This window comes from Centroberyx affinis, unplaced genomic scaffold (genome assembly GCF_046629955.1).
Source record: "Centroberyx affinis isolate AG114_WGS23_722 - 3 ecotype Tasmania unplaced genomic scaffold, CSIRO-AGI_Caff_v1 ptg003868l_1, whole genome shotgun sequence".
In the NCBI taxonomy this organism is placed as follows: Eukaryota; Metazoa; Chordata; class Actinopteri; order Beryciformes; family Berycidae; genus Centroberyx; species Centroberyx affinis.
The window spans coordinates 54,603-66,162 of NW_027281712.1; the positions used below are offsets into that span (position 1 = coordinate 54,603).

At 44.2% G+C, this 11,560-nt stretch overlaps 1 protein-coding gene across 1 annotated transcript; it reads left to right on the forward strand.

Annotated features, from left to right (window-relative positions):
- Positions 1–1,912: 1,912 nt before the first annotated feature.
- Positions 1,913–9,303, forward strand: scarf1 (scavenger receptor class F, member 1). The gene is made up of 11 exons (XM_071541422.1): positions 1,913–2,036; positions 2,449–2,510; positions 2,647–2,748; positions 3,105–3,645; positions 4,322–4,540; positions 5,015–5,143; positions 5,565–5,671; positions 5,823–5,934; positions 6,725–6,849; positions 7,299–7,436; positions 7,633–9,303. The coding sequence occupies exons 1-11, from the start codon at positions 1,936–1,938 to the stop codon at positions 8,766–8,768; spliced, it is 2,772 nt and encodes a 923-aa protein (XP_071397523.1). The 5' UTR covers positions 1,913–1,935; the 3' UTR covers positions 8,769–9,303.
- The last annotated feature ends 2,257 nt before the right edge of the window (positions 9,304–11,560 follow it).

The following is an 11,560-nucleotide window of genomic DNA, read 5'->3' on the forward strand; positions in this document are numbered from 1 at the left end:
GCCTCAGACTCACTCGCTGTTTTTAAATCAAATCTTAAGACTCACCTGTTCCTCTCTGCTTTCCCCTAGGGTCCCGGCTCATCTGTGCCTTCCTTTTAAACTTGGGTCCCTATTTGTCGCTAATTTTATTCATCTTATTTTAAACCTTATTTTGGTTTATGCCTATAATCGCATGTTTTTTCTGTGTAAATTGACCAGTTTTAACATTGTACTATGATTGTTTTACTCTTTCTGTGAAGCACCTTGAGATTTTGTTGTATTTTAAAGTGTGCTACATAAATAAAATTCATTATTATTATATTATTTAAATGCAAATCCTTCAACACTAGTCTATCCTGACGGCCTGTCTCCTGTTTGTCTGTTCAGCAAAATCCTCTGTACTAATCTTTTCCTGTTAAATAATAAAATTATAAATACATGTGGCTTACCAAGATGGAAATCACTCTCCATGTTTTCCTTTCTAAAAGGCAGATATTGTTGATGTTTCTCCAAATGAATGCTACATGAGTTTTCTGTCTCAATTTGCAGGTGAACACCGATCAGAAAAGACAACTGTGAGTCTGAGTCTGTCTTCAGGTCAATCGCTCCTTTATGACACTGACATTCTAAATTCTATGAACTCTGCTGCATTCTGTCCAGCTGCATTATGATTCATTATGATGGTTTATAAACTACACATGATTAAAAAACACATAACGGAATATTTGGAATTTGTATTAAGATACTGTATTTTTTATGCAGAAAACATCTCTTTAATTGCTAATCCCTATTGCACTTTCACTGTTTTAAGCCACAAGTTATCTTAATAATCTTACTACTACCTACTACTGTTACTACTATATGTTACTATTACCTTTTACTACTACCTACTATCATATCTGAGGGGATACTTTGGGATAATAAAAAGAAAAGTTATTAATCTTCAATTCAGCTTTTCAGGTGTAGTATTTCTTTTTTCCAGAACAACCTGTGCATCAACCCATGTAGTTAATAGAAACATGGGTAGCACTTTACAATGGCCTTTTTCCAGTGCATGAACCTTTAAGCGCAGATGACTTACCTGTACCCTGGAATTACTTTTTAAGTATGCAGTAATTACGAAAACAGTTACACCATAACTATCTTATAAATCTCTCATAATTACAAAATAGTTACCCCTTAATTCCCGGACTTCTTGTTTTATTACCCTGTAACTACAACATTGTTATTTTATTAGTACCCCATAATTACAAACTAGTTACACTGTAATTAGCGTGCTGTAAAATAAAGCGTTCCCGCAGATTTTTTTTTTGCTGTTTCAAGAAAAAAAGTGTAAGACTCAATGCTACATTAAATTACTTGTTATGGTAGATATTTTTGGCAGTGTATTTTGCTGCTGTTGAATTAAAACATTTTTTTTTCCTGGAGCTGAAAGATTACATGATCACTTTTGTACTGAGTGACTGCCATGGCTTTTATGGAGATGCAAGGTTTTCTTCTTCATCTCCTCTCAGAATGTCAACAGTGGATTCTGGGAAAAGGTGAACATTGTTGTTTATTATGGGTGTGTGTGAATGTACGTATGTGTGTATATGTATGTGTGCAGGCATTTTTTATGTGTGTGTGTGTGTGTGTGACCATCTTTAAAAAGCTCTGCGTCTGGTTGAATTGGAGGAAGTAGCTCTGACTTCCCCAGGAAATGACTGGACTGGACCCATAAGACGATTTGCGGCAGAGAGAGGGGGGTGGGGGAGGGAAGGAGGGATGGAGGGAAGGGTGGAGGGTAGACAGAAAGAGAGATACCGCCTTGCATTGTCCCTCTCTTCTGACTTGGAGGAGAACCGGTTCGAGAGAGACAGAGAGAAGGAAAATCTACAGAGAGAGAAGAAGAGGAGTGGACAGATTGGACATACAGGCTTTCTGGTCCCTGGTTTTAGCTGTAGGACCGGTGAGGAGATGAGGCCTCTCCTGAGAGCGCTGGCTGCTCTGCTCTGCTGCTCTCTGTCCTCCTCAAAAACACTGGACCCCACTGGGAAAAACGTCTGCCAGAATCTCAGGTACAGTATAGCTTTAACACCTTCACTCACTCTTGTAGTTTTCTTATTAAGTGTCGGCGAAGAAAGGTTTCAAATCCCTGGTCAAGTTGAGAAAATCTGGATTGTGAAGATGAACAAGAAAAAAGAAAACAAAAACAAAGGGTGTCCCATCCCTTCACAATTACTGTTTAAGTGCCTTTGAGCAAAGCGTTTAACAGTACATACTGTAGTTGTACTGGACAGTTCCTTGGTGTGAGTACAGTATGTATGTATGTAACTCCTCCTCTCCTTGTAGCTATTTCCCACAGTCACTGCTTTCAATAAGAGTGTTTTTGGTTGATTTGCCTGGTTAGATAAGAGATATTCAGTAAGGCTCACACAGTGTTTTATTTGCCAAGTCCCAATCTTTATCATTATGTTTTTGTCTTTTTAGGGACCCTTCCACCTTGGTGTGTTGCACTGGATGGCGTCAAGAGGGAACAGAGTGCAGTATACGTGAGTTCCACTGTTCTTGTAAACAGATGATCTTTAGGGAGTATGTTTTTACTAGTTCCATAGTAGTAGTACTGGCTTTGTATTTCCTGGCTTCTCATTTCGCTGGTTTGTTTTGTGTGTGTGTGTGTGTGTCTAGCTGTGTGTGAGGGCAAGCACGCCTGCCTGAAGGATGAGCTCTGTGTGTATCCTGGAGTGTGTCGCTGCCCAGCTGGCTACTACGGGGCTCACTGTAAAACACGTGAGTTACAGCAAACATTTAGGATCAGTTCCTAAATTGAGATTTGTGTCTCTTTTGACAATATGATTTACACTAGACAAATTGTACTAGATATTTCTGTAATTGTATTTCTGAAATTGTTAATTGATTCAACCATACCATTGGTCCATGAAGTTAAAATGCTTATCTGCTCCTTTTTTATGCATACAGTGTGACTAAGTAATTTTTTTTCAAAATGTGCACTAAAATGTATTCAAAATATGAGTCACTCTTGCCAAACAAACTATGAGAACAATTTATTGTTTAATATGCAGTTTGATAATGTACATGTATGTGTTATGTGTATGTCTGCAGTGTGTTTTGTCTTTTCCTGCCAGGCTGCCCTCCTGAGTTCTGGGCTCCAGACTGTCGTGAGGTGTGCCACTGCCACCCACACGGCCACTGTCACCCGGTCACCGGCGAGTGCACCTGCAACCCCAATCGCTGGGGTCCGCTCTGCCAGAACGCCTGCAAGTGCACCCGCCACGGACGCTGCCACCCCGTCCACGGAAACTGCACCTGCGACGAGGGCTGGTGGACGTCGACCTGCGCCAAGCCGTGCCAGTGCGTCAACGGGGGTGCCGTGAGCGCCGCCTGCGACCAGCTGACGGGCCGGTGCCAGTGCCGCAGGGGCCACTGGGGCCAAAAGTGCCCCATGACTTGCAACTGCTACCTGTCCCCCTGCCACCAGCGGAGCGGGGTGTGTGAGTGCCAGCCGGCCTGGTGGGGCCCCAGCTGCGACCGGCGCTGTAACTGTGACCTGGCACACAGCCGCTGTGACCCGGTGAACGGGCAGTGCCTGTGCCACCCGGGCTACCAGGGTGGCTACTGCAACCAGCCATGTAAACCGGGCAAGTATGGCAGCGGGTGCCAACTGAGGTAGGTGAGGTGTGGGTGACAAGTAGAGAGAGAAATATGTTTGTCTATCACTTCTCATTTTTCATACCATCTCTTTCTCTCTCTGTCTGTCCCTCTCTCCTTTACTCTCTCTCTCTCTCTCCTATCTCTCTCTGTCTGTCCCTCTCTCTCCTTTACTCTCTCTCTCCTATCTCTTTCTGTCTGCCTCTCTCTCCTTTACCCTCTCTCTCTCTCTCTCCTATCTCTCTCTGTCTGTCCCTCTCTCTCCTTTACTCTCTCTTTTGCCTATCTCTCTCTGTCTGTCCCTCTCTCTCCTTTACTCTCTCCTTTGCCTATCTCTCCCTGTCTGTCCCTCTCTCTCCTTTACTCTCTCCTTTGCCTATCTCTCCCTGTCTGTCCCTCTCTCTCCTTTACTCTCTCTCTCTCTCCTATCTCTTTCTGTCTGCCTCTCTCTTCTTTACCCTCTCTCTCTCTCCTATCTCTCTCTGTCTGTCCCTCTCTCTCCTTTACTCTCTTTTTCCTATCTCTCTCTGCCTGTCCCTCTCTCTCCTTTGCTTTCTTTTTCCTATCTCTCTCTGTCTATCCCTCTCTCCTTTACTCTCTCTCTCTCTCTCCCCTATCTCTCTCTGTCTGTCCCTGACTCTCCTTTACTCTTTCTCTTTTTTCCCTCCTATCTCCGTCTGTCTCTCTTCCCTAGTTGTGGTCACTGTAAAGATGCCCAGCACTGCTCTGCCACCGACGGTGTGTGTTCTGCCTGTGAGCCCGGCTGGAACGGGACCCGATGCGACCGTCCCTGCCCGTTTGGTTACTACGGTGACGGCTGCCAGGAGAAGTGCCCACGTTGCAGGAGCAATGAGGCCTGTGACCCCCAAACAGGGAAGTGTTGGAGGTGTGACCCTGGATGGACAGGACCCAGGTGTGCACGTGTTTCTGTGTTTGATGCATACATGTTATAGCAAAGATTAATAGAACAACTTGCAGACTGTGATTGATAACAATTAAAAGGTTCAATCTGCATGGAAATGCTGCTTGGTCATGTGTTCATACTCTAAAATAGCTATCATCAAGAGTCTTTCCATCTGGTATGGATTGTGTAATTGAGTGTGTTTTTATGTGTGTAGGTGAATGAGTGTGATTGTGAGAGAGAGAGAGAGAGAGAGAGAGAGAGAGAGAAGTTTGTCTCAACTTAGGGTCACAGGCACAAAACGGATTCTCACAAGGGAAATAGCTGATAACAAGGTTAAGGGTTAAGGCCAAGGTAACAGTTAGGTTGAGAAGAACAGTTTAGCATGTAGTGAGATTTAAATTTAGGATAAATGATTGGAAAATGAATGTGAGAATAGTAACAAAACCATATTTGTGTTTTTGGGTCATGGCGTCTTCTTGCCAGGTGTGAGGAGGCCTGCTCTGACAGGACGTACGGAGACGCCTGCAGCTTCCTCTGTAGCCCTTGTTTCCATGGTGACTGCCATCACGTGACAGGAAGATGTGTCTGTCAGCCAGGCTTTCAGGGAGAGAGGTGAGAGGGCTGGGAGAGACGCGCCCCAAAGGCGAAAATTAAAGCAATATTTCACATCAGTGAACCACCTATACTCAGGGGAAAACCTACTTTAAAAATAGTTCTTTAAACACTTACAAAAGCAAATAAAACCGAGCTAATACTCTTTCATTCTGTGAATTGGCTGTTTACAATTGTCAATATTTAGAATTGGGGGAAAAAAGCATGACAGTGTTGACAACAGATCACGAAGTGCTAAAAGTAAGAAATGTTCAGTAAAAGTGAAAGTTTAAATCTCATTGTGATCAATGTCCCACTCTTTATCAATCATTATTTCCACTGTGTAACAAACTGGATCATATTTCCTTTTGACATTATGTGACTCACTGATCACATACAGTCTTATTGTATGCTGCGGCTGTGTAATTACTCTGCTCTCTAGCTGTAACAGCAGCTGCCCAGCCTCCCAGTATGGCCTCAACTGTTCCTCTGCCTGTGACTGTAGTGAGGGTGTCAGCTGCCATCCAGCCACCGGTGCCTGTCCCAGCAGTACGTCTATCCATCTGTCTGTGCACAGTATGTTTGTGTATGCGTCCGTGTGCTTGTGCCTGGATTAGTCAGTGCACCTGAAGGGCATCAGGTGTTTTGCTCATGTGTATTCATGTGTGTATGTGTGTGTGTGTGTGTGTGTTTGTGTCAGGTGGCCGCGGCGCTCTGCTGGCCGGTGTGCTGGTGCCGGTGCTGCTGCTGCTGCTCGCTGTGCTCTGCTGCTGTCTGTGCTGTGGAGGAGGAGCTGCTGACGGCAAAGACAGGTCCGCACCTCACTTCACACTCTCACTCATTATATCCACTCAAATTCAAACATAAATGCCTGAACATGACTGGCTGAGACTGGACTGGGCTGGGCCCATCAGGCTGGGTTTGGGTTTGGCTGAATCAGTTACTTGAGTGTGTGTTGCCTCAGGTTCCAAAATACACTGTCATTAATGAAATCTAAGGGCTTTACTTGGATTTGGGGCCACGACAAGTTATACCTTATTTATCTGAGCGTCAGATTCCGGACCAATTGGTTAATCAAATGGGGAGCGTCACCAAAATTATCCTCTATAGACCACAATTAGACAATGTGGGCATGAATTTGTCATATTTTACACAGGATCTGATGTAACTTTCTAGTGTGTGCAGAAACCCAGCTTGCATGTCAGAGGAAAAGGGTTTATCAAATGTGTCAATGTCTTCAGTTACTCTTCTTCTGGTGCGACTCTGACCACAGACTCCTGACTCTAAGGAAATTGGTGCTGGAGGTTGCTATAAATCCTTATCCATATTCAAATCCAACTTCCACATAGTGTGCTCTGCCTTTAAAGCCTTGCTGTTCTGCTCAGTCTGTTAGTCTAGCCTCTTCCTTTTTATATTTGTTTCCATGGCACAGTGAACTCTACAAATAAGACAAGCAGCTGAGTGTTGGGCATTCTTTCAATGTGTTTTTTCACTGTCTGAACAAATTAGGTTCTACTGTTCAATCAGAAATCAATCAGAAATCTCTTGTATGAAGCTCACAGTTTGACACCCTTGTACCCTTCTCTCTCCCCGCTCTCTTAGGGTGACCGTGGGTGATGGAAGTGCATCAGTTCGGATGAAGTATCATGTGTACAGCGTCCTGGCTAACATCAGTGCTGCGCTCCCCTGTATCTCTAACTGGTCGTCTGGTTTGCCTCGCGTCACTGGTCAGTCTGACAGCACTTCAGAAAGAAATATAAAAGTAATACAATGTAATTCATGGAATGTGTACAAACTCCTCAACTCCCAGCTGAGATATTGGAAGCAGAAATTGTTACATTTGTTAACAAGTGGAAGACAATGGAGATGAAAATAATTTATCTGAAAAATTACATGCAGAACCTACCAAAACATTTTCACAACATATGTGTCTAAATGGAACTTATTTTTCAGGCATTATTTTCCAGAAGAAAAAAAAAAAATTCCTAGTGACTTACTAACTTTCTAACAAATTGAAAATAAATAAAAATGAATGCTCTTTGGACGGACTATATGGACTCCTAGTTCATGAGACTAGCCTGTTAAAGCAAGGTAAAGTCCTTTTTGGACAAAGCCTTATATGAGCATCATCATTTGTATCACATGATCTGTGTTTTCATGCCACACACACACACAGTGTCTCACCACGACCCAGAGCTGACCTTCAACCACAGCTTCATCGAACCCCCGTCCTCTGGCTGGGTGACTGACGGGTCGTCCTTCGACAGTGATGAGGAGGATGGAGAGGCTCTCTACTGTGTCCCTCCAAGGGAAGGTAAGGGCAGAGAGACACAGGCCTTTAATATTCATCCACCTGCTTTACGTTGCCCCCTTTTGGTAGTCAGCAGTCACTGCAAATTCCCTTTTTCACTGTGTTGCTTCAAACTGCTTAATTCTTTCCCTTACCCTTGCAATTTGTCCTCATATATTTCCTTTGCTCCTGGCTTTTTCTATCACTCTGTCTTTGTCAGACATCCCGGCGGTGGCGGGCGGTGAGTTCCAGGAGATGAGCTCTAAATGTAACATGTTCATGGACCCGTCAGGCTTCAGTGGAGAGGACATGGCCCAACCCTTCAACATCCCACGCACCTCCAGCATCGCCAAGTCCAAGCGGCCCTCCGTCTCCTTTGCCGAGGGCACGCGCTTCAGTCCCAAGGAGCGCCGAGGCTCGGCCCAGGACCTGGGCACTCCCGCCGGACACCCGCGCACCAAACCCAAGTCCACTTGGGGGGTCCTGATGCTCTCTGCCCTCCAGGCCCAGGGAAGCGCGGCTAGGTCCGGGGAGGAAGACGGAGCTGAAGGGGAGGAGAGGGAAGATGGGATGGATGGAGACAACCAGGAGTCAAGCTGTGAGGCGGGGGACCAGGAAGCAGACAGGCACTCAACCGGCCCGTCCCGCGCCACCCTGCAGGTGCCTGGGGCATCGGGACGAAGACGCACTATGTCCAACACTGCTGCCCATAAAGGGACCCAGGTGCCGCCGTCTGCCTCTGACGCTCAGGTGGGAGTCGCCAATAAGGTCACCACAGTGTATGTGACAGTGGGTAAGGCAGGTCGGCCCATATCGAAGGTCGAGCCCAGCTCCGAAGGCCCCGTTCAGGCTATGCTGCGGCGGCTCGGCAGCCTCCAGAGGCAGAAGGAGCAGGACGCTGGCAGGCCCAAGGCTAAGGCAGCCGAAGGGATAACCAAACCGCCCAGGAGGAAGCTGGGAGCCCGGGCCAGTGTGTGGGAGCAGGGGGGGCCTCCTGGAGGGGAGGCTGGCATATGCAAGCCTGTTAGGAGGAAACATGCTTCCCTCAACTCCCCCGGCACAGCGGGTGCTAATGACACTCCACCATCAGAGAGTGGCACTCCCAAGAGGCCGCTGTCGTCCATCTTGAAGAGTGTGCCGGAGGCGGCTTCAGCCGACTCTAGCTCGGAGGTGAGGGCTGAAGGAGCCGGAGCGCGGGGTGGATCCCCCAGTTTGGGACAAACTGAGAGTGATTACCTGACTGTGGGACCAGTGGTGGATGCTGGGAGTCTCACTGAGGTCATTGCTAATGAAGGCGCGGTGGCCAGTGCGAATGATGAACCCAGCTATGAAAATGTCATGATTAAACACTTATAACCTCTGAAACATCACTTCATCAGTGGGCCTCATTCAAATGCAGCCACACACCCTGCATTTATCAACTTTGCAGATACAAGGGGAAACATTACTTTCATAAATCTGAAATTTTGGGCTGTGGATGTTTGAATTATGCAAAATTATGCATGAAGTCCATCTTACATATTGACATTAATGCAGTATTTGTGATCACCTACACAAAATTACAGTAACCTTCAGCCTAAATTCTAATGCGTATACATGAAATACACATCAAATTTGTATTTCAGATCTCAGAGTCAAAAGTACAGAATGTCAGCTTTGATTTATGAGTATTTTATGATAAAACCATGTTAGAGCAGTACAATCAGTACCCCCAGTTTCAGCTGAGCATTAATATTGGGACAAAGGGGTGACAGGTGTTTGTTGTTGCTCAGGTGTTTCATGTTACATTAATTGTGCATACTGTACATAAAAGGTCTGTGAATGTCTGGGCTTGGCCTCTGGAGTGTGTCTTTTATGTCTGATTCTTGACTTAGAAAGCATGAACCAACATGAAGACTGGAGAACTGACTTTGGATAGTGGAACTAAAAAAAAGCAATTAAAAAAAATTGATTAAAGAATTCAATAATGTGTAATGTTTTGGGGGAAAAAAACTACTGGAGGTCTAAGTAAGGGCCAGGTCGTCCAAGGAAGACAACAACTGTTGAGAGCTGTGAAAAAAACCCTAAAATAACAGCCAATGAGATCACAATCTCTGGCGAGTCCAGGGGTGAAAGTATCACAATTCACCCTAGAAGACTTCGACAGAAGAAATATAAAAGCTACACTACACACAAGATGTAAATCTTTCATGAGCACCACAGACAGGAAAGCCGGACGGGAGTTTGCAAAGAACTAATAAAGATGAGACAGAAGAGCTGTGGAAGTTTATGGACAGATGAGACGAAGATAAACCTTTATCAAACTGACAGAAAGAGTAAAGTGTGGAGAAAGAGAGGAACTGCAAATGTTCCTAAACACACAATCTCATCTGTTATGTATGGAGGAGGCTTGGGCATGCATGGCTCCCTCTGGTGCTCGCTCACTGGTCTTTATTAATTATGTTACTAATGATAATGATTAATAATGAATGCAAATTTCAAATCTCGTCTTCAGTTCTCTTTTTGTTTTTCGCACATTGTGCAAATAACAGGGACATGTGAGAACACAAATTTGGTTTTATGTGTGATCCTTCAATTAATTTTATAGGTTTTTCCTGTCAGGGGTGTTGAAACGTATTGGCCTTTATTATGGAATAACAATTGATGTGGAAAATTCCAATTTGGGATTCTTTATTAAAAAAAATTATCCCAAGACTGACAGCAACGTTTTCGGAAAATGTACATGCAAGATGTAAATATCAATTGACCTGCCTCCAACCGTATCTAAATTTTGTTTGATAAACATAATTTTATCCTCAAGTGATCTTGTGTTTAACAATATTATCACAGGAACCAAAATAGAAGACCTGTATCACCTGGCAGGTGTTCTGGTTGAGTAAGAAGGAGTTGCATGTAGGGACATATGATGAGGTATTGGCAATATTGTCTTATCTCTTGCCAGAACTAACCATGTTTACTTTCATACTTTGGTGCTGTTGAAAGGCAGTGACAGATCGGAGGACTAGAAGATCACGCCCTCACAGATCATCTTCTTTCTCACAAACATAATTGTTCCTGTCAATTATGTCATGATGAATTATATTTCTGGTTCCAAATAACAAAGCTATAATTTTAGAGTCTCTTCAACTATTTGAGTCCACTGCCTCTGGTTTTGTTTTTGTTTCTCATGGAATGGAAATCGCAAATGAGAACATCCTGGATTTGGTTCTTCTCCAGTGACTGACAGAATAAATATTATTATTATATATGACTATACAAATGAATGTGACTTAACTGGTTTGAATCAACATACACTCCCTTGAACTGTCTGTCAAGGGCCACTAGCATTTGGCAAGACTGTACTATCACAATTTATTAAGAGCATTTTCCCCTCTCATACCAATCTGTGTAGGATGGCAGGAAGCTATGTGGGTGAGAAGAACAATGATCCCACATCTAGAGGGTCACACATCCACTGTGACAGCCTGTGTGTCTCGCTGTCAAAGTGTCCTTGAGTACGATACTGAACCCCAACCTGTCACTGTACTCTGACCTCTCTGGTGGGAGAGCTACATATTCCTGCTGTTGGGAAAAGCCACATGACTGCAATTTAGGTGTTTTTCTTTTCCTTACTGTAAGGAAAAGTTTGCATGACCATGTGTTTGCATGGCCATGAGTTTCATGACCCTTCTGCCAGTGAAACCTGTTTCAACCCTATTGTAGATTTCAAATATATATGGGTGTCAATAAGAAAATAAGCATTCTTCTCATTCTTGTCCTAAATATAATTGATACATGGTTTACCTGACAGCAGCGATATACTGTTGGTGTGTGTCTCAGGGTGGATGCAATGAAACAAATTCATAATTACAGGTGGAATCACAGGAATAAAGTGTAAATTTGAACTCTGAATCTGTTGAGACTGTTGAGCATGGGTACATACTTTAAGGTCTTAACAAGAAGTATCCTCAAATTTAGGCATCCCCACAACATTTTGAAAATTGGGGTAAATCCCAAATCAGAATTTTTCTGAGACTTAAGGTTTCGAAAAACTGGATGAGATGTAAGCTGTAGAGAACTGTTTAATTGCAAAGTAGGTCAGCTGATAGAGAGTATAGATGAGAGAAGTCCATAGAGTTTAGAAAACCGACCAATTGAACTTTGGCCGT